General features: G+C 35.0%; 1 protein-coding gene across 2 annotated transcripts in view; it reads right to left on the bottom strand.

Moving 5' to 3' along the window:
* Positions 1-3,727: 3,727 nt before the first annotated feature.
* LOC145685828 (leukocyte elastase inhibitor-like) overlaps positions 3,728-24,845 on the bottom strand; it is a 134,428-nt gene continuing 113,310 nt past the window's right edge. For both annotated transcript variants that reach the window (XM_081758418.1, XM_081758416.1), the window contains exon 8: positions 3,728-3,931. In XM_081758418.1, coding sequence (XP_081614544.1) covers positions 3,792-3,931 — 140 coding nt within the window. In that variant the 3' untranslated portion in view covers positions 3,728-3,791. The remainder of the gene's footprint in view (positions 3,932-24,845) is intronic.

Below are 24,845 nucleotides of genomic sequence, written 5' to 3'. Positions count from 1 at the left end.
CTAAATCCGTTAAGTTGCGACAATAACAAAATAGAAAAAGACGTTTAAAAGTGCAAGGTATTGAAGTAAAGCGAATTGCTGCAGAGTTTCTCACAGAGTCGCACAACGGACCTTATCAATGTATGTGTGTGACGTCGAATAACCAATGTACCATAGAATGACTATGACCATTGTATTGTGTGTCCTAGAAGAGAAAGGATACATTGTCAATCGCAACCGTCGTGGAGGGTGAGAAGGTCAAAAGACAACGGTATATGCCTCGCGAATCGGGACCCCAAATTCGCAGGTTGCACCGTGAAATTTCCCTTGGGGGATTTGCTTAACGAGAAACATGATGGTAAAGACGAAAAGGAGTGACCTTGAAACTGTGAGACAAATTGGAGAGGAATGAGGTTGGAGAAAACTGGAATAATGGTGTAGAAATAAAATATATCGGAGGGTGCTTTTCTAGGGCTATAGGGAATGGTCAAGAATAATATTTAGTTAAAATATAAAGTTGGAAACCTGTTTGATAATTGTAAACTCGGGAAAGAAAACGATAACCAAGTGGGGTGGGAGACGAGCCAAAACATAATGAACGTCCTAGAAGGTAGTGTTTCATAGAATATTGGCACACAAAATACTCTGTGACAATACAATATTGATTTGCAGCAATATGCAATTTATTGGAAGTATATGTGGATGAAATATAAGTAAACAAAACTATGTCCAAAGAAAATAGATATACAACTTCGCATATACGTGTTGGTATATTTGCAGAATGTTACTTTAGTAAAGAAAACATATATTGCGCTAGACAAAATGAAAACAAATGTCGTAAAATTCAATGAAAACAGACCCGTTGAATTTTGAACTTCTCAACCTCCACGATGGTTGTGATTGACAATGTATCCTTTCTCTTCTAGGACACAAAATACAATGGTCATGGTCATTCTATGGTCCATTGGTCATTCGACGTCACACATATACATTGATAAGGTCTGTTGTGCGACTCTGTGAGAGACTCTGCAGCAATTTGCTTTACTTCAATACCTTTTACACTTTTAAACGTATTTTTCTGTTTCGTTATTGTCGCAACGTAACGGATTTAGAAGCGTGGCCATAGATTTTCTGATGTAGGTTGTATTGACATTTTGACCAGTTGCCCGTTTGCACAGGGTTATCGTAGAGAGTTGAGATTTGTTCTATCTTCTTTTATTTAACTATAACTTTCATACAATATGCTACTTGGCCCCCGGTTCCATTTGAAAATTTTGAGTTGCACACCGCCTGGGACCCTGCTAGTGCTCCGGGGACATAATTTTCTCATTCAAAAGGTGCTGGGCTCCCCAGAATTTCGAAGTCAGAGTTACACTTGGATAGGTTCCCTCGTTAGACATAATTGTATTCTACACTTATTCACTATCAATAATTCCAGCTGAAGAAAAGAGTAGCTTTGGTAAATGTACTAGCCCCTACACGAGTTACTAACAGAAGGATTCTATTTTTGCTTTTATATATATATATATATATATATATATATATATATATATATATATATATTCTTGAAAGGAAGTCTCTGTTCTTATTCTTGTTGGCACTGAAAGCAAAATATGTCGACAGGAATAGCAAACACTAGTAATGAGGGCACCATTGTTGAAGATGAAAGTAGTTGTCACCTTTTTGACGTGAAAATTCAAAGCTTCTTCGTTGTCTCTGCTCCGTAATGTAAACCGCAACTGCCAATGTTCCCATTTGGGAACATGGAAGAATAAATGTATGTTACTTCTCTTCTTTTATATTTATACAAATACAATGCTTTTTATTATACAGATTGATGTTTCTCAGTTGATATTTCAGAAATTTTCAAGAAAAATAGTAATTCGACACGAATTAGAAATTCTTTACTAGAATTATGAAGAAGAGAGCAAAAATATAAAAGTTCATTTTTGTTCAAAAGTTTTAAGAATGTTTCAACAGCAAAATATTTCAGCTAAAATAAATGATTCAACGTTCTTGCTTTATAAAAGACCAACTCTCGTCCATATCGTTAGTTTACAACCTATCAACAGGATTTCTAAAAGCTTGTTCTCAATTGGGAACATTGACAGGTAAACAGCTGGGGAAGGGTTGTAATTTCCACATTTTTTTCCGTGACATTGAAATCAGCGTTGTCTGTTGTCTGTGATAACATCAAGTAAAAAGCAGCTGGCCTGTTTGAAATGCATTTAAATGTTTCATAGTTAATTTCTCCCCCTCTAGGCAGAGTAATACCGCCATATGTTTTTTCCTTCTTACCCTGCAGTTACGACGGTTTACATACAGTTTCCAGGCCTGTTCCATCTCAGTTGTAGATATTACCAGTAGTAAATCCACTTTCGTTATACAGATTTCCTAATAAGTTGAAAACTTATTAACATTTTCTTTATTGAATCCATGAATAAGAGCGCGAGATTGGTCAATTGTTTCCTCAAATTTCCTATAATTTTTTATAAACGGTAACATACAACTTATTTTGCTTTAGTTTGTAATGAGAATTTTGACCTTTTCTTTTCCCCCTTCAAACAAATTATTTGCACCACCATTCAAACATCTGGATAAAGTTACGCTTATGCAAAACATAGACATTGGAATTTTCTGTATACTAACATGACCAAAACGTCCCATATATCAGATGCAAATTTACCTTAAAATACATTCAAATTCTCCCTTTTTCCGAAGTAGCCTATTTCGATTTACTATACTTAGCAAATAAACTTGTGTTAAGCAGACTGAGAGCTTCTTGAAGGAATATTGACCTATTTACTAAGTTTGAAATTTGAAATGTTTCCTTCTACAGTTTTTCTACGATTGTGACATATGCTTTGAGCTAAGTTCATAAGATGGGATGCTGTCTCATGTTAGGCTTGCAACCACTGTCCCATCTTGCGAACTCGCCTTCTGTTCCACCTTTATCACATTTAACAATATACCATAATATCTATGACAACTTAATGCATTGTCAACATTCATATACTTATATAGTTATCACAACAGAAAAAATAATTCTAAACTTTCGCTTATAGCAGTACAGGCGAATTTTCTATACTATTCCAATGTTTTAGAAGGACATTACTCAAACAAACTTGCAATTGTTATGCATGTATTTCTTGTTGCAATTCGTCACAATTGTAGTCGTGACACTTCTTCATACAACCTCTACACACTAATACTCAAAGCGCGTCATGCAACGTGCTTGGTAGAGCAGTGTTGCCAACGTGTCATTTTATTAGCCGTCCCAACTTACGCAACTCTTCCCTAGTTGATGTAGAAATGGTTTCAACTTTACGAGATACGGACATTCATCATTAAAATATAATTTTGCATAGAATATTGCCATTACATGAATTTTGAGTATTACCGTCTATTTGTACGTTGTTTTTGTGAGATTATGTGTGATGGCGCACATAGATAGGAAGCAGTAGCAACCTTTGAGGGAAGTAACTTCGAAAAAAAAAAACTCCAAACTAAGAAAAGGAAGCCTCTCTAATGTTCTAATTCATGATTAAGAATTAGTACATTAGGTAAGATTTATTTATTTAGTTTAAAGTCATAGATGTCTAATTTTTGCGAAGCGACTTCCCCTAAGAGCCGCCATTGTAGTATAAGTAATCTTCCAGTGTTACTATCATTTCCACCCCACTATTTCTCAAGTTATCAACAAGAAAATATCTAGAGGAATACTTGAAATAACTGTACTAGGTAAAATTTAGATAGGTATTTTTAATTAATGGTGTTATACGTTATAATCAATCTGAAGGCATATAATTCAGTTATGGTCTTCTGAAAATACTGCTGAAAAGAATGGCTCCAGAGGTCGATTCTACGATGAAAGTGACGAAAGGACGATCAGCTCTGAAGATGGCAGGAGGTGTTACCTTATGATGAGCACTCAAAAAAAACATCTCTCCACCTGTAACATTAGAAACGTTATTTCAATACAATCACCGTCTTTACATTAACCACAGATCAAACGTTAATGTATGAACACTTAATATACAGAATTATTTTATGATTAATTTGGTGGCACGTAAATAAATGCTACAGGTAAAAATAATGAACTATTTTCTTTTTGAATATTATTGACTAGCAGCGTTCACCCCGCTTCGCTGCGGTCACCCCGGAACGCAATAAACTTTGTTACTTAGATAATTTTTACTTTTTCGCTTTCAAATTGCAGTAAATGTTAACATTATAGCGCCTGTCATTTATGTTAACCCGCCGAGTGACACGGTCATGCGGGTTGCATATAAATACGTTTATTTTTACCTATGATGAACTAATAACAAAGGATTTGTACGTATGGACACTTGAATGGTCAATTATCTCAAGACACTGGTAATTAAAAATTAAAGTGATATGATAAAAACCATCTAGGGTCCAAATCCTAATAACCCCCCAAAAATAAAAGAAATTGGTTCAGCCGTATTAGCGTGATGAGGGAAGAAAGGATTTGTACGTTCTCTTTTATATAATAAGATTATTGATTTACTTCGACATGTATTATTTGCATATCAAAGCCTGTAGTAAACTTTAGAGAGGGCAGTGGTTGCTCAGTGATAGAGCATTCACCTATGGTCCGTGGGGTCATAGGTTCGATCCCAGTTCGCGCCAAGTGGACTTTGTAGTGGACAAACACTGTGTGCGTGAGTTGTCTTTGGGTTCTCTCGTTTCATGTCACTTTGTTCATTCCATCATTTGATTCGTTTAGCATCATCAGCGTCTCCTTTTCCATAGCCGGCATAACTGTTGGACGTAAAAATGAAATATTTTATTTTCATTTTAAACTTAGAGGAAGTCTAAAGATATACCACAATGACTTGATACCTAGTCTTCCGTTCCAGGCGCTGCTATCGACTGAAGGAATTCCACTCCCTTTCGCTACGATTCTCTCGCTTAGCAACAGTGAGACCCTTATAGGCTCAACGCGTGGGTGTGTCCAGGTGTGAGTTTTAGTTCGCATTTTTGCCACGGCTCAAGACATTTTGGCAGCACAATAGAACATTAGAATCGTTTAACGAAAAGAAAAATCCAAATTTCATGTCCCAATCCGTAGACTTAATTGGGTTGAATAAAATGATAGGAGTGTAGAACCTCATGTGTAGTTTTTGAGAAAATAATAAAAGATGAACTTTTCTGAATTTAAAATTGATGCTGAACGAGAACATGCCACTTATTCAAGTGAAACTTATAACATTTGATTCCATTTACACTTCGTTATATAGAGGGTGTTTCAAAACAACACCGACAACGTTTGGGAGGTGATTCTTGACACCAAGATAAGACGAAAAGTATAGACCAACCTGGATTCACAAATGCTTCCTTTCAGAATTATAGGCTGCCGAAAACGTGCAAAAAATAAACTTTCAAGGTCAATAGCTTCAACAGTATAGGACGTACCGTAGCCGGGTCAATACTTTATTTAGAAATTAGTATGTGCTCTATCCAAATATCCGTGTTTCAGAATCCCTCGTTACTTCTGTATGCATTTTATACAGGTAGTTGAACAGTACTTCAACTTATATGTCCGTAGCGAAACTGCCTTTATAAAAATTGTGGGTGAGTCCGTGCTGTTTTGAAACACACTGTATATGTCCTAAGTTCCTTTTGATAATACTTGAACGTAATTCACTAGTTAACTGTTCAAATTGACATAACACAGAATACGATATATGCGAGTTTCTGTATTTTGCGGAAATACTTTAACATTTATCATCTTAATTTTTACAAAATATATTTTTTCTTAAACGCATATACACTCCCTTACAATATACCTTTGATGTTCTAAATTAACTGTAAAAAGCCTAGATATCCATGTCTGGTCTAAACTAAATAACATAAATATTCAGATCTAGCCATAAAAGAAAGGGATATCATACGTTACGGACTTTTGCCATAGTAACATATTCATATTATCGTTATATAGTGATGGTGTAATATCACCTTATTGAACTCTTCATTCTGACACTAGGAAGACAACAATACACAATTAAGTTAATGAGATACGACCCTCTCTGGAGAGAAATACTCCCGGAAGTAACTTTTTTGCGCGCTTGCCTAGCCAGCTGTTTTACGCGCTACCCTAGCCAGCTGATTTAAGATGGTCACGGGATTTATCATGTAAGTCAAGGTGGAACAAAACGAGCCCTGCGGGGCTTCCAACCCCTTCGTACTTCTATTCCTGTTCCTATTCCTACTACTACTATTACTATTTTATTTAGTCTTATTTTACATGGCCAAGTTAAGGCTCCTGCCTTGTCTCCCACTTGACCATGCGATACGATAGTATCGCATAATTAGTATTAGTAATACAACAATAATAATAAAATATATAAAATACTCATAAACAGACTCACCAAGAATCATAAAGTTTTCTACGGTATTTGTAGGTTAAGGATCTTAGACATAATTGTATTCTACACTTATCACTAATCCCAGCTGAAGAAAAGAGTAGCTTTGGTAAATGCACTAGCCCCTACACGAGTTACTAACAGAATGATTCTATTTTTTCAAAAAGTGTATAGTAAATCAAAAATAAATTTATTTTCTAAAAAATGTTTGTCATTACTTTTGTTGGCACTGAAAGCAATATATAACGTCGACAGGAATAGCAAACACTACTACATTTAGTAATGAAGGCTGGATTGTTGAAGATGAAAGTAGTTATGGCACCTTTTTGAAGTGAAAATTCAAAGCTCCTTCGTCGTTTCTTGCTCCGTAATGTAAACCGCAACTGCCAATGTTCCCATTTGGGAACATGGAAGAATAAATGTATGTTACTCCCCTTCTTTTAAATTAAACAAATACAATGTAATTTATTATACAGATTGATGTTTCTTAGTTGATATTTCAGAAATATTCAAGAAAAATAGTAATTCGACACGAATTAGAAATCCTTTACTAGAGGTATGGCGAAGATAAATGATTCAACATTCTTGCTTTATAAAAGGCCAACACTCGTCCATATCGTTAGTTTACAACCTTTCAACAGGATTTCTAAAAGCATGTTCTCAATTGGGAACATTGACAGTTAAACAGTTGGGAAACTGTTGCAATTTCTATAATTGTTTCCATGATATTGAAGTCAGCGTTGTCTGTTGTCTGTGATCACATCACGTAAACAGCAGTTGGCCCGTTTGAAAGATTACGTGTTTGCCACTGTGTATTTCGCCACGACTCGAGTTTGGTGTTGTTTGCCACGGTATTGTTCTCTCTGTTTTATCTTATATCATAATCGTGAATATTTATCCGAAATCGACAAATAAGCTGAGGGTTGCCAGATTACTATATTATAAGAATCAAATCAATTATACATATTTATAAACAGAATACATACAATACAAACGATTCTAAACACGTTATTGGGCTTCTGCTCCTATTTCGTAACCTAGTTCTAAGTATTCATTAAACATTTTTGCCCAAAGAGATTTTAGGAGTGTTTTAATTTATTCTCAAAATTTAAATTATATTTGAATTTTCCATTTCTGACTTTGGCCGTAAGCCATTTTAGTGGATTTATATTTTTGGTCATTTGACGTTAGACAGCACACGGTTGCTTATTAATTTAGGTTTTAATGAATTTGTATAGGCTGATTCTATTGAGATGAAGATTGAGGCAAAGTTAGAAAAAATTAGAAGGATACTGTTTCGCGTTTATAGTTATGCTAGGAAATATAATCTCCGTTTCATCAGTTCGAAGTATGATCTTCCGTTTACATTTGTTTTTGTTGAGGTTTTCTATATACACTGAGAAAGAAAAATGTAGATGGTGTACTTAAAAAGGAAGGTTATATGCATAATTCATGTACACTTTGGACTTAACGTACTGCAAACGTATAACTGAAAACGCATGTTTTATAATACTTTCCGTATAAATGTTACATCTATACGTACTTTCCGTATGAAACAATGTAGGCGGTCAGGATCTCACATAGAAATGGACGTATATAACATATAGCCCAGGAATGTAACATAAATATTTGCATGTGATATACGGAAAACTGTTAGATGTCAGACATCCTGCAACAGCATGATGTAACGTCTAACGGCACTGTGTATGTTGCATATGGATAACGTATGCTTCATACTGATTTCTGTAGTAAGCAAGAGATTAGTACAATATACCGATGTTCGGAGAACGGATTTTTCTCAGTGTATATTTGCTTGTTATTGTTTCATACTATCAGGAAATATTTTAAAATACAGTGCCCGCAAATGTGAGTTAAATAAATGGTCTTCGTGAAGTAAGAACTATTTTTATTCTTTGGAAGTACAGTTTTATTTTAATAACATTTTTAATATTTTATATACGTTCATACATTGAAAACAACAATTATTAGAAATAATAATAGGAGTTTTAGTTGTCCCTAAAATAAAGTGTATTTATTATTATTATTATTATTATTATTATTATTATTATTATTATTATTATTATTATTATTATTATTATTAAACACAAATGTGTGCTAGACGTCGTATCTTCTACCAGATGTCATATCGGAACAACACTTCTTTGACTTCTTCATAAACTCTAGAAGTCAAATACAGAAGACAAAAGTAACTTTCCACATATAGACTCCCTAAGCAAAAGAAAAATTTAGGAAGTTCGTTTTTGATTTTTGTTTGTGGTTATTTGAGTATGCTACATGGCTGACATTTGAGAAAATGGTTGAATATAGGTGCATTTACCCTACATTCATATTCATATTTCTTGTGCAAAATTTAGTATATGCACGTATAGGAATAATGTGGACAGTTTAATAAATTCAATAATATGTAATAATTACAATCTTTTTTCTAGAATTCATCTATCTACTTAGTTCTTTGTAAGGCCTTTTTATGACCTCCATAGCATTGACCTGTTTATCTGTTTATCTTGAATTTCAGAAGGTAAGTATATGAGAAAGGCTCTTAAGTTTTAGTATTAACACATAAACGTCCTTAAGAATGCGCTTTTCTAATGCTGCTTGTAGACGATCCAAGAAAGCTTGAACAAGACCATTCAATACTTCAAATTTACACGTTCAAAGGAGTATTGTTCAAGACACTTGAACAAGAGTCTCGAATGGACTTGAAACAACTTTTACACGATCATAGAGGCAGGAAAATGGTACTCCATTGTTTTCATCATTAAATTAAACCTGCATTCTTTACATTATGTTATTGAATTAATGCATGTTACTTTTTCCAGTTGTGTGTAAATAGAAAAAAAAAAATAAGTTTGTCAAGGAACAGCGAAGTCAGAGGATGACTTCGCAGATTGTGAAGTAAGAAGGCGGCTTACAAGGTACAAGGAGAGAGCACACAAATAAATAAATAAATAAATAAATAAAAATAAAAATCTGTACATCAGTGTCTATGATTTTCAACGTTGATCTGGCCATGTCCGTACTCTTTGCTCCCTGATAAAACAGAGAACATTTACAAACATCTACTTTCATATGTGAAAACTTGGTGTGAACAAAATCACCCAAGAATTTTGAAGGTGGATTTTCAAATTGCAGCTAGGGATTTCAGGATGCAACTAACACTTCAACCAGAACATCTGGCGGAAAGTAGAGCTAGTCGATGACTATCTTAAGAATGAGAAGGTGAGCCGCCATTTTCGGATGAGTGCAGCACTGGAATATATCCCTCATGGTTAGTTGATCATCGTCGAGAACTGCTCAACTGGACAAAAAATCGAGAATTTCAACGATTACTTTACGGAGTAATATAAGGAAAATCCAAATCTTCCTGTGAAAAGTTGGAATTGTAGCAGCCAGAGGCATCGAACATAATAATACCGTAGAATGTTGGCATAACCGCTTAAACAAAATGATATCCAGAACCTCTCCGCACATTTTTAGCCTTGCGAAGGTGCTGAAGGAAGAAGCTACGTTTAATTTTAATGTTTGCAGAAGAATGGAAATGCAAAGCCATTCATCAGAAGATGTAAGACTTGATGTAGGATACAGTGAATGCAGGGGACAAGGTTCTAATAGGAGCGGCCTAGAAGTGAGCCAAATGTGATATGGTGTTATAGTAATTACTTTATTTCATGTTTCTGGGTGCATAAATTGTCCTCTATAGTACAGTATATTACCTCTGTAGAAAGCCTGCTGCGAGATATCAGAAATGTTTAAGAAATAGCAGAAGGGCTATATGACATCAGCTTTGAGCTTCGTAGGTTTACATATTTGTTTTACAGTTGACAATTTGTAACTTTTCCTATTCTTAAGACAGCCTAAGCATATAGGGGCAAAGGTGGCTCAGTGGTAAAGCATTCATCTCTGATGCTTGGGGTCTATGGTTAGTTACCAATTCGCGCGAAGTGAGCTTTGTGGCTGGTAAACACTATGTGCGTGAGTTTTCTCGGAGTTCTACTCCCACTTTCTTCAATACACTATTTTTATTCATTCTTATCATCATATTATTATTATTATTTAGCTTACACGGCATAATCGTGGGACGTAAAATAAATATTTACTTTTATTTTTCTTAAGTATATAAAATCCAGTTCTTTAGTCACGTAGCATATCGAACAGAACATTATGTAACAGAAGATAATATTGAGAAATCCAATTTAAAAGAGGAAATGCAATTATAGGGCTAGCCATTTACTAAACTGTTGTGATATTAAAGATGTTTTGTGTTCATTTGTTTGGAACTTAATGTTCTCTTTCAGCAGCGAGTCTAATCCGACCTCTCTCGTGACAAAACCGAGAACTTACAACTTATCCCAGGGAGTCAAAAACAAAACTGCCTGGCAACCCTTCCTTTCACTCTAAGTGCGTAACGAATAATGAACATAAAGAACATAATTGTTTTATATATACAATTCTTTTGTACATTTATACGTGTGTGTTTGTGTGTATTGGTAAAATAAGTCATGGTTTACGTCTAATAATAAGAAAACAGTCTATAACATGTCATGAAATCTCAAACGCCCTCCAATCCCCCCTTTTTGTTCCAAGCCTCGTTTAGAAAGAAAACGCCTGTGGGGGCGTTAAGCCATTGTTAAGAACCAGTGACTTAAATAATGAAAATATTTTCAAGATTCTCATCATTATTCCGAATAATCAATCTCTTTATATGCTATATTGTTGATAGGCACGTAGCCAAGGGGAGGGTTCGGACCCCCTTGAAATCTCACAAAAAGGAAAAAAGTATTGAAAGTTTGCGATAAATCGGAATTTCTTGTTTTATCTTTATTCTTGTACATTTTTAGAATACGAAATACCAGTAAATTAAATACATTTAATAAATACCTGCAGAGAAAAGGAAGAAATGAAATGATCACTTGTTCTGTATTGCTTGGTATATAATGTGTTTCTATGGAGTATCTGATACGTTTTTATTATTATTATTATTTCTCTGTGCACGAAAACGCGTACCAATGAGCGAAATATCGCGCTAATACACTTACGTTATTTTTTATTTTTGTAAGTAACCCTTTAACTTCTTCCTTCTGTTTCCAATATTTATATATTTTCAACCCATCAAGCCTTTTCTTGTGTTACGAAATAAAATACTAAAGTATTTAAAAACAGATTTTGTTCGATGTATAGATGGAAATTGTACAGTAATTTGGCTGTCCGCAGATGTACATCTAAACTCGATTACCGTACGGATAATATAATAATTATATTAACGGATAATAATTATATTAAACTTTGTAAATTTGCCCCTAAAATTAGACTAAATTTACAAAAATGTCGGGATATTGGGGGGTCCGGACCCCCAGGACCCACTCCCTGCGTACGTCCCTTGTCTTCACAATCCTGAGTTTGTCATGTGATGTGAAATTGGTCATCTCAAAATTTTATCTTGTAGAACACGTTATGCTCTCCTGGTCTGTAGTTTGAATACATGTATCCATGTATCAAGTTCGGATACATGAGAACTTATTTGATTTGATGGGAATTTAATCACTATATATTAAGCACTTATCCAGGTTTTCTTTTCGCGGGGGGTAACAAGGAGAAGTCTCGTAAGCACGTAATTCTAATGTTTTAAACTATAAATTTGTTTTTAAAATAATAATAATATAAGGCAACAGTTCTATTCTTGCTTAAACTTTTCCTTACTTTTCATTATAAGAACCAGTTTAATTTGAAGGAACTGTATTGTGGCACAAGGAAAGTCCAACAAATATTTCCGAGAGATATGTAACTAAGGAAAATGTCTGCGATAGCATATAACAAAAATAACAAGAAAACACTGAGTGTATAGTTCCATTACATTTTCAGATGTAAACAGAACAGAAACAAAATTTTAATCTTATTTAAAAGTGTTCTTTTTTTTTATTCCACCAAGGGGCAATGGCATCACGGTATGTTCTTAGACTTAAAAGAAGACGAAACACATTGCCCAAAATTGTGACAGACTCGAAGTAATTTGAAACAAAAGAATCTCAAAAGCGTAAAAGTATGTTTATTAAAAGCGTGCTTCAGTTTCGGAGGGGACATGAGCCCCCAGGTCCCCCCTGGATACGTACCTGCTATATATGCTTGCTGTGGTGGAAGCTTCACGTTGATCTGTTTCAATAGTTTGAACGGTTGTTGCCATAATTCATCGATGGATACAGAGAAAAATATATAGCCTTTCATATCACCCTTAAAGATAAAGTATCTGTATTTGCTAATGTCTTTGCCTCAGAGACGTACGCAGGAATTTATTTTGGGAGGGGTCCAAACCATTTCGGGAGGTCCGAGGTTAAATTATATTAAAATGTGTAAAATTGCCCCTAAAGTTAGACTAAATTTAGAAAAAAGTCGGAATTTCGGGGGGTCCGGATCCCTAGGACCCACTCTCTGGTAAGTAGTCAGTCCCTGGGTAAATGTATGAAGAAATGTTAGAAACTTTAATTGAAAATTCCAGGGGTACCCTGTAGAGATAGTAAATTCTGAAATAGCCCTCGATCAAGCCATGAAAAGTATTTTTTGGAGAAGGTATACTTGTTATGTACAGAAGGAGAAGGTGTACAGAAGAATGTTTTTTCCGCCTTATTTTATCACACATGTAATTTCGTTTACGTTATGTTGTTCCTCCATGCATCAATATCCAAACTCCCCCAGCAAAAATACAGAGCCCCAGACAAAATTCTGGGAAAACCCATGGTTGGGGCCGGTGCAGGGCCATACACCGTCGTCTGGTTACTCCGGTTTTATATATATCATTTATTATTATTTATAAAATTTAATAAAATTTTAAAACGACAATATAAAAAAAAAAGCCATAGAAACCTCTTCTGTCGCCTTGAAATACAAAAGCATCAAATACGAATTGAAAGGATGGGATTTCAAGGAAAAAGAATGGCCCAAAAACTTGTCTTGAGAACCAAGTAATTAGAAGAACATGTTTGGTAGCAGCAGTCTATATCTATAGCACTAACCGTGGCGGGGGAGTTCTTTCAATGGTGATCCACCATCCTTCTGTTCAACCCGCGGTCAGTATCCCTCCCCGTGTAGAAGCTGTCACTCACTCCAGAAAACTCGTCCTATAAAGCGGAGATGTTCATTCTTCCTTGACATACCTCGTGTTCACTACTACTCTTCTATCCTCTCTACACAAAGATATACACAAAATACAAATGACAGGAAAAGCAATCGGCAACTGTCACTCAGCATTCACCGGGCTTGTGACCGTCAAGAATGTGTAACACAGTGATTCTCAAACAATTTACCTCTAGACCCGCTTTAGAAGTCATTAAAAGTTACGACGCCTCCTCTTTGTATAATACTAATGTCACAAAGTCATTTACGAATGAATATTTTTAAACTCCTTGATATTTTACCGATTTTGGGAGTTGTTACCAAACAGTTTGAGAAACACTGATACAATGTCTTCTTGGCTGCTTTCCCACTTACCTGGGGTAGTCAGACTAGCGATTTCTTTATTTATGATAAAATACAAATAATGGTATGATTGTTAGGTTATTCAGCGCAAGAATACTGTTACTACATTATAAACTACATTTAAAAACTTGGAACTTGGAAATTTAAGTAATGTTAAGTAGTTATTTGTGTGAGACTCTTAGTAACACAAGTACATAAGAGTCTATGTGAATAAAAAATATGTAACAGAATATTTGAGTAAAAATAAAGTGTTGCAATGATAATTTTCATTTTATAAATTATTTACACTATTTAGAGCATTCTTAGTTCTCTATTTTGAGTCTTTATATCATATAATAATACCCTAAGTTACTTTATTCAATATTAACAAGCATAGGCGCCGACTTGAAGAAAATATTGGGGGGGCCAAAACAATGGATAAATATATAATCATATTCAGCCGTTTTCTACCAACTGCTGGATAAAGGCCCCCTTCCCTCCACATCACGGTCTGGTGTATCCGCTCCGCTGCTAAATTCATGACCTATGTCAAATTTGTGTAAACGCATAAAAAAAATTCAAGTTCAAATTCTGGGAACTTCACTGCACCACATTGATCTTCACTTCTCATATTAGTGTTACCATAGTGTTGGTTGAAGCTTCAGTGCTCTATTAACCCTTTTAGGATTTTTGGTAACTTTTGTTACCATGGAGTACTATGGTCTTTGACCTCTTATTTAGGTTCTATAACAGTTACTAAGTCGTTTTTCTATTAGTCAAGTCAAGGATGGACCAAAGAACACCCCAGATGCGTTTTGGAACCAGATGGTCAACTTGATTGCGCCAAGTGGGTGCGGAAGGGCGTGACTTTTTACTTTTTCTTAAGGCAAATTTCAAAAAATTTTCACGCCTGTAGTTTTCACGATATCAGATTGGAATTGTATGTACCTTTGGATATTTTTCAAATTTTTCTGAGATCTCTACGTGAAGCCGAGTCCGGGCACGAGGGACGCAAATGTTCCGAGGGGCTGATTTTTTCAGAAAAAAAAACAGTTTTCCCGATTTTTCAGGTTCAGGAATACGATACGTACATGTGTTTGACACCGTTGGAAAGGGCTTGTTATACTAAAGAAAATAACGTTTAAGCCATGACTCTAGCCTAAATAGTAATGACGCAGTAAATATTTATAAGTATATACGTTTGTGTGTGTATAAAGAGAGAGCCTAAATTCAGACTTTCAACATTTTTTCTGCCCTTTGTATTTAAGACACAAGATTGGAATTTTGCACACGTATTATGTACATAACAATGTATTTTTAGAAAAAAAAATCAGATCCCTACGTCAACCCAGGCCCAGGCCAGAGGGGCAAAATGTTTTGGTTCGATTTGCAAAAATACTTCCGAGTTTTTCCCTAATTATCTGGTTCAGGTGTATGATACGGACATGGGAGTGATACCGTTGGAAAGGGCTTATTATACTGAAGAAAATGGCGTTTGAACCATGACTATAGGCTAAATAGGAATGACGCAGTACATTTTTAAAAAATATTTTATACCTAGGTATATATAGAGGAAGTTCGGGTATTATGGAATACCATTTTTGTAACTCAGTTAATAATTGCACATTGAAACAAAAAGGAAAACAAGTATACGCCTTACATATTTGGCTTTATTTATGTATATCTTGATAAAGAAGTTTCGTTACAGGGGTGGGTAAAATTTATAATTTGTAAAGAAACCACTTTGGAGGGTAATATGAAATAGTCGGGTAATATGGAATACAAATGCTATATAGAAAAGAAAAACGTTTTCTGTTGAACATACAATGAATATAGTGACAATATATGAAAATTCTGAATGCCAAGCCATAACTGATTGTGATTACTTGCAAAAGTCATAAATTTAATACTCTGCGTCAGGATCGGCACACATTAAACATGAACGCTGGACCCAAGCTCACCCCTTGTATCATCAGACAATTTGCTGTAATAAAAAATACACCATAAATCTTGTATTTAATAATACATAATTGTTGTCATCATAAATCTATGTTTAATTGCCCAATACCGATAGACATTTTTGTAATCGGAGTACCATACGGAATACGGAATACCATGCTTTTCTTGCGGGTATTCCATATTGCCCTCCACGCCAGCTTGGAAACGAAAGAGCTGTTAAACGCATTCGAAGGTGTATAGGATAATGGCGCTTATCAAACTACCACTCTGTATATCCAACGTCATAGTAAATAAAGAATTGTTGTTCTATTACATTTCAATAGGAAAATACAGGTTGTAAACCACTTACCTGTAAAAGTATTCCTGAATAAGAAATCAGATTTTCACGTCTACCAACACAACGAATGTCACAATCTCATGGAGACTGACTGTAGAGCATCATGGGGACGTGAGGTAGTAGTTTATTTTCTCCCCGCTTGGAAGCAACACCTCACAGGCGAGCTAATGAGGTATTCCATATTATCCGACTATTCCATAATACCCGAACTTCCTCTACTTATATACATATATGAAAAGATGGGTCACCTTCAGACTTTCAAAAAATTCTCCCGACCTCAGTTTTCAAGATACAAGAACGAAATTTTGCGCACGTATTATGTATATAACAAGATTTTATTTAAAGATTCAGATCCCTACGTGAACCCAGGCCCGGGAAAGAGCTGCACAAAAATTTCGATTTTTTTTTCAATTTTCTTATTTCTGGTCTATAATACGGACAAGAGAGTGGTACCGTTGGAAAGTATGATCTATCCTGAGAAAAACGAGGTATGAACCACGATCCTACGATAAATAGTAAGGAAGCAGTAGCTGTTTGAGTAAAAGTCTAAAATTTACCTCAAAAAGTGGAAATCCTAAAAAGGTTAAACGCCGATTTGAAAACGGTGCTTTTTATCGAATAAGAAGGCTGTTCTTAATATTGAATTAAAGGCACGACGTAATTTACGACAGAAATTCTTTCTCCTCTTTGGTAATTCTTCCTCAACTGGATTATATTGGGGGGGCCAGGACTCCACCTTTAAATATTGGGGGGGCCAAAAGTGCCCTGCCCCCCCAAAGTCGGCGCCTATGCTAACAAGTACATCATGAACAAATTCAAATACAATACACAGCGCAACTATAATAGAAAGAGCAACAAATAAACAAAATACAAGTTTACATTATTAAGAAAATATTTACATTATTTCTATACGGTATTTCCTAACCATGATCCAGTAAATCATGGCATTTCCCAGCATTTCGAATAACACGATAGAAGCAGTATTATAAAACATTACAAGAGTAATTAACGAACTGCAAATATACAATAATAGTAACAATAATTATATTCACATGTTGAACACGATTATTTAGAACACAAATTCGTTGCAGTAAGTATGTACATTATTACACCTATTTCATCTTTGCTCGATCATTGTCTTTTTTTCTTGGCGATCTTGCTTTGAGCACTTAGGATATATTCCGGGTCTCTGCAGGGCATCCCACGTTGTACCATAGAATCTACTATCTCAGGAGGCATACACTCTTTAAAAAACCGTATAAATTTCGGTAGCATAACATTTTCCCATAATTCTTCATCTCTTCTTACTTGCACAATGTGTAAAGGTGATTTATCATTAATGTATACAACTAAAAAGCATTTGTCTAATTTGGTAATATTCAACTGGCCCTGAATTTAGTAGTAGTAGTCGTTGTTAGTATTTAGTCCTATAGTTCCGTCTGGAAGAGCTCTAAGAAAAAATGCCCCTGTCTTTTTCTTTCTCTTCAGTGACATCCTTATTTCTGAGTGAAGGAACACACTTTACTTCCACTAACCCATCATCTACTACATATCCTGAAATATGATTAGAAGAGAATTAATTGATAGACAAGAACGAAAATAGATTTTAAAAAAGTAATATAATAATTTGTCTGTCCCTTTTCCATAAACAAAAAGAAAGTGGTTTGGTTTCGTTCAGATTCAGTCCTCTAATTATACCTCTAATTATATCACACTGAACAAACAGCACTTATTAGACTTAAACACTTACTATATTATATCAACAAAGAAGTTGAAAAATATTTCTTGCCATCTGGACTAGTAGCTAAGAAACTATACTTAGAATCAATATATAATCCTCGTTTCTCTACTTTCACATTCTTCTCCTCCGCAAACTTTCGTAGAGCAACATCTTCATGATTTCTTCCGTATTCTATTGATGGTGTCGATAGATTTCTCTTGTGTAAAATGTCTTTCACCAACACATGGCACGAAGTGTGAACTTTATGTTTCACAACTTTACCGAAGATGGATGACGTTAGACGGTTGCGGCAATGTTCTTCATAAATTGAATTCCCATGTTGTCCGCGGGAGGATACTTCAATTAAAGTTCTTTCATCTGAACTGACCTAATATGAAAAATAATGTAAAGCATTCTTTAAACAGGACAGGGTGAACTGAAATTTGTAAGCGATATTGTAAGCACAAATAGCTACTTTTCCTACAAACATTAAAAGGAATGTTCATTAAACATATCCTTCAAAATTATCTTTGTCGAGGTATATGTTTGCGAAATATGTAAAAACGAAGTTTCGAGACAACCTGGAATCGTAGAGTTGAAACATATTTTATAATTACACGAATCCACAAAACTGATAGGCTCCCAGAAATTCTCGTAATTTTCTCTACTTACTCAATGTGTATCCATCCAGAGAAAGGAATCAGTTACAGAACAACGATAAAATGTATAAGGTTCGCAGATGAATGTGAAAAGTAATTCTTAGTGGAGTACGAAGAAGGATGTTGGCAAAGGGAAATGAGACCTCATGACGAGATTCTCCGAAATGAAAATCACGAAAGAAAAAACAAGTGACACATGTAAAACACATCAAATTTACTTTATAAAACGAAAAATAAAATAATCACGTCTCATTTCGAAAAAAATAGTAAATCAAAATATTTACGATAAAAGAAGACAAAACGAACGCGCAATACCAAGCAATGAGATTTATTCATCACTTTCAGTAAGGTTGAGTCATAGTAGTGAATGAACGTTAGGCTACAATTTGGTTTTCCCCAAATCATTAATCCCTTCATGAACATTGAAGATCTTTTTCCTGTTTTCGTCAAAATACTACAAATTTTCTCCCACTACTGACACTTGTAAACCACATGAACTCATTTTATTTACAGATACTTTATCAAAATGAGATAGTAGATTTTGTCACTCGCTATAGGTTAACATATACAATACATCTAATTTTAAACGCACACGCACAATATGATGCTGTCTGATTGGTTTGTGTACATGTGTCTGGATAAATATAGAACAAAAAAATAGACTATACTTACGGATTCAAGTTTCCCTTCATGCATGGAATATCTAAAATGCTGAGTAATTCTTCTAGGTGAGAGTAACCACTTCCTATAGATACCGTGGCCCAAACTGCTGACGCATTAACAGTTGACACTTTCGTTTTTGAGTCCAATTTCTCAGTAGAATGGCTAACTTCCCGGTTGCATGCTCGACATTTGAAGTACAAATAACTAACAAGTCCTAGTCGCCGTTCTTTTATAAAGTCCAATTTACCGCCAGTGCATATTCTTCTATGGTTATCTTGAAGTGTTAATGCCCATTGGAGAAAATGTTCCAAGTTAAAAATTCGATAGCCGCTTGGGACGCCATTTCGTGTCACATTTCCACGCTCAGTCTCAAGTATGAAAGTTTCAGAATCAAAGCTGCAAAGAAGAAACAAGTGAGTATCGTTCCACAGTATGAAACTACGGTAGACTTCCAAACTATACAAATTACATAGTAAAACTGAAAATAGTAGAGACCGGAAGTAGTTGATTTCTACCACTTCCGGTTTAAATAGAAGATTGTCGAAGGAGATTGTACCTATTCTTGGAACAATGAATCGATTCTCAGAAACCTTTTGTCGATATCTCTTACCGTTTTTAAGTTATGACAAATACTGTTGAAACCGGAAGTGGCCGATTTGTATAGCTTCCGGTTTAACTTGAACATTGGTGAAGAAAATAGAACATATTCTTAGGATGCTGAATCGATTTCTAAAAACTGCTTGTCGATAAATCTTAATGAAAATCAATATTGAAACCGGAAGTAGTAGTGAATTTCTACCACTTCCGGTTTTAGTGGAAATACAGAAGTCGAAGTGTTTTGTTTCTTTGATACCTTGAATCGATTCCTGAGAACCGTTTGACGCTAGCTATTATCGTTTCTGGATTATGACTATAGACTGAAATAGTGTGACGTCACATCCTTTTTGTTGCCATGGTGATCGCCATTTTATTTTCTAAACAACAAGTAGCTTAAATGCCTAAAGAATCTAAATGGAAAGTGAAAATAGTGATGAAATATTTTGAAATTGCAAACGTTAGAGTGAATGAAATATTTGAGTTTTTTTAAGAATACGTTTAAGAATTTTTGTATTTCTAATTAATGAAACTAAAAAACAAAGATATAGAAAGAGAAGAAGAGGAGACAAATGTACTCATCTTGTTCATATTCAGGTATTAACCTTAAATAATTCTGGAAAATTTTTGATTCATTAATATAAGTATCATAAGATTGCATACGTGTACAGGATTAATGTTTAACAGTTGTTTAGAATATATGCTGAACCATTCATAATTGGATGTTTCCTTATTGTATGTTTCTAAAGGCATTTTTTAAAGAAAAAAGAACAAGTTGATAAGTAATATAAGAAAACATCTTACCTATATCTATCCACTGATGGTTCGGATTGAAAATTTCCAAAAGTTTGTTTTTTCCCCTTTGTTTTGTAATATTGCAATTTCCATTATCAGAGTGGACATAAGAGAAGTAAATGTCCCAATAGAATTAACACTGTTCTAAAAAAAAAAAAAAAAAAAAAAAAAAAAAAAAAAAAAACTTTTAAAAAATCTTATATTTTTACAGTTTTCCTTGTGCTGACAGTTTGTCAATCTGCATGTTACGGAGTTTCTACTGTGTATAATTGTTTCTTAAGGTGGATCACGTAATCCTGACGTTTACATTAATTATTTGACTTCTACCTTATCACTTAGAGATGTGGTGCCTTTAGAAATAAGTTCCTTGGATATTAGTCTTTTTTTTATGATTTTTTAATTGTATTTGTAGTTTCCTAAACGCATTTCCGTATTCTAAATCTGTACCCTTTCCCACCAACTTTATTAGTCGTTAAAACATTTTATGATTGTAAATAAATTTACAGTCGTTATCCTTGTTTGTACTAAACTTGAATATACTTCATTCGCTTCACGCGTTTGTATAGAAAAGAACATGGCGATCACCATGGTAACGGAAAGGAAATGACGACATCACTATTTCAGTCTATTACTGTTGAAACAGGAAGTGGTAAAAATCGACCACTTCCGGTATAAGTAGGAGGTTGTTGAAGGAGATGGAATCTGTTGATGGGATGTTGAATCGATTCCCGAAAACCACTTGTCGATAGATTTTACCGCTTAAATTGTATGAAAATAGCTCTTACCATTTTTGCTGTGATACCTGTTGACAGACAGACAGACAGACGGACGGACACAGTCATTCTAAAGGACTTCAATTTCTTATGCATAGCATAGTTTGGAAGTCTAAAATTAATCCAGAAGTTACACAGGCATCATTGTGATAGAATGATAGTTACGTGATATATATAGAGACGTGCAGATGGACGGGGGTCTATGGTTCATACCCAACCCATCCCAGAAAATTCTGAGCAAATGAAAAAAAAATACTTCTATAGAAAAATAAATAGCAAATTCCACATTTTAGAAGTTGGAAAAGTCGGATCTCACTGAGAAATGATTTTTTTAAATCATGCCACTTTTGTGATGCAACTATCATCAGAGCTGGTAATTGCGCGTCAAAAGTTTTTTTTTTTTTGCTTTTTTTTTTGTTTTTGCGAATCACGTTTTCGGATGTTCAAAATGCTCAGCAATTACATTTTTTTTTTTAGTTTCTACCAGGAACGTAGCCAGAGTTCTGATTTGAGTGGGGGGCATATATACTAAACTAGTAGTATACATAGCAAACTAGTATTTATATACTAGTTTAAATATTTGGAAGGCAAGTCAAGATTTGGACCCCGTGCTCCCCTTAGCTACATCCTTTGTTTCTACACTTTTTTCCGCTAGAAAGTACCCAAGTGAAGTTAAATAGCTGCATAAATTGCTTGCTATAGTACATGTAAAAAAATTTTAGAAAAAAAAAATCATTCAAGTCATAACCTACGATGCGGGGGCTTGCGAATATGATTCCCGATGTGAACACTTGGTCGACGTTGAAAAAAAAATGGTGGATCAAGACGACTAAAACTATAAACCAGATGAGAGGATAGAGACGCATGCTAACATGGAGAATACACTCATTTGTAGCTACAACATATGAAATGCACTACTTTTCGCAGTGACTCTGGCGTTTTTATCATGCCTTGAAAGAAAGGAAGCGAAACAGATACCCTACTATGGCACCTGAAATGTCCGCGGCTGAGTCAATACTTTGGCGGAACAAGAATGAGGAAAACCAATCCGGCAGGAGGGGGAGTAGAAATGACATGCCAATTCCAATGTGAAAACCCTCTGTGCAGCACAAATGAAAAAAAGTCTTATCAGATCACCTCGTTTGCTTGCTTCTTCTCAATTCTTGGAATTTTAACCCAAAGCTAGTCAGTCACGTGATGTGCAAAGCAGAAAAATTCTTGGTTCATCTGCTTGCCCTACCGTACCGTTTGCGAGATAGGATGTACTCATTACTGATAGATGAGACTTATTATTACTATTATTATTATTATTATTATTATTATTCAAACTAATGGAATAAGGGGCGGGACAACTTCACACCCGTCCGATTTTGAGATTTTTCACCTCAAATCGTTAGTTTAGGTTAGTTGCTAAAATTATTATTTTCGAAAGAGTTCTTTTATACTAGAAATAAATTAGGGAGAGGAGGGATAGTGTGAAGTTGTCCACCCATGAACAATATCCATATAGTTATACTGCATTATATAACTAGTTGCTCGTCAGTTTACGCAGTTCTGAAGCTGCCTATCTCAGTTTTGCAAAAGTAAATATTTTATTTGACAAATATGTTTGAGGACCAAGTGGCATGTAATTATAATCGTACTTCTTCTCTTTAATCAACATCATATTCGTATACATCGCTCCTTGTCACTGGTACCGTTGTGTGGTTCGCAGTGAGAGAGTATTACGTCCCAGACTAAATAGTGAGTCAATATATTACAGATTGTATATAGAAATTGATAGGTACTGAGAACAGATGCTAAACAACGAAAACAAAACAATTTAAAAACAAGAGAGACAAAAATAATGTAAATATACATTAAATAATAAGTGAAACGAATATAAAGAGTTACCTACTAACATACTTCAGTAACACGAAGCTTTTATATATATATATATATATATATATATATATATATATATATATATATATATATATATATATATATATATATATATATATATATATATATATATATATATATTGTTACACAGTTAAGCCTCGAAGTCCTAAGCCGGACTCAAATTATGGGGCGAGACGCCTGCGCTTTTTTAATTGTGTGTGTTGCAAAGAAAAGAGAGAAAGGGAGAACGGAGTCAGGTGAGGCTTTGATTGTATCAGCAATCTGATGCCTCATTGACACCAACCCACACGCATGTAATAGTGGTATGACCCTGGCTTTGATTTACCTAGATCACAGTGCCGGGTCACGGATGTAAAGTTAGTTAACACCACGCAAGCGATAAGTACATAAAAACATTATGTATTTGGAGCTATGCGTGAAATACAAATGTATTAGTAAATGTAAAATAGATACTTCAGCCCCGGCGTGATGGGGGAAAATCATAGAAACAACTAGAAGTCGTGGCCACTATTGAGCATGCGCGTGAAGAAGCTTCTCCAAGCTCGGCAAGGCTCGTGACGTAGCTTTCGAGCTACGTCATAACCAGCAGAAAATGCGTGGGACGAAGTCGCTATAAAAGCGAGGCTCTCCGCCGAGCTCGGGTTGATTGTTTCCGGACTTCGTCTAGTGTTCTTGGATCGTCGTCCCGGACGCTCGTAGTAAAAACAGGTATGTGATTATTTTTCTAAGTCCCCCCCTCGATTCGGGATGAGCACCTTGAGATTTGTTAGGGATTAACATAAAGTTTCCACTTCGAAAACTATCACTCCCCCTTTGGGCCAATGCAAGTTGCAAGTACGAATCATCAAACTTACTATTTTCAATAAATCGCGGCTTAGCATAATAACCTTCTAGCACCCGTTTGGTAATAAAGGGGTTGTGCCCATACATGTTATGTAGTAATAATCTAAAGTTGTAATTTCAAGCAACCGAGTAGATTCTTTGTAAGATTCTTTGTATTTTCATTTTTATTTTTTTTATTGTTATAAATAAACCGTACAATGGAAATGGTCTCTTTAATTTAGTCATGCTATCTCTCCCTATCTGGATTCAGTTCACAGTCTTCATATGTTACCTGGGTTTCGATTTCCAGTACAAGCTCTACCTCTGAAATACGAGTCTCCCCCCACTATTGAGACTTTTAGTGCACTTTCTCATCATCTTCGAACCAGTAAAGCCGAAGACGTCCCGATACTGAGGCTTAAAGGGAGTTGGACTCAGTACCAACTTTGACATACTGGGTGGAGAGTAGAGGAGTGATCTCAAATACGATTTCACGAAAGAAAGTGTATACAAATACAACGACAATCTCAGAAAACACATAACAATATATATACATAATCTTACCTTTCATGCTGTCTTGAATCTTCACCGGTTCCTTGTTCTTGATAACATGGAGAAGAATCATCAACAGGAACAACAATTTGTTTTGCGAGGTTTAGCGGCGGCTCGAGCAGATTTTGAGCGCTTATTTCGTTTTATGGTTTTTGATAAAGGTCGTTTACGAGCCATTATGTATTTGCAGTATATCAGCTCACTCCTGATTGGTGACAACTTCAACTCGTT

This window comes from Thermobia domestica, chromosome 5, assembly GCF_964235325.1.
Source record: "Thermobia domestica chromosome 5, izTheDome1.hap1.1, whole genome shotgun sequence".
Lineage (NCBI taxonomy): Eukaryota > Metazoa > Arthropoda > Insecta > Zygentoma > Lepismatidae > Thermobia > Thermobia domestica.
The sequence above is the reverse complement of the archived record's forward strand: the minus strand, read 5'-3'. Positions and strand labels throughout refer to the sequence as shown.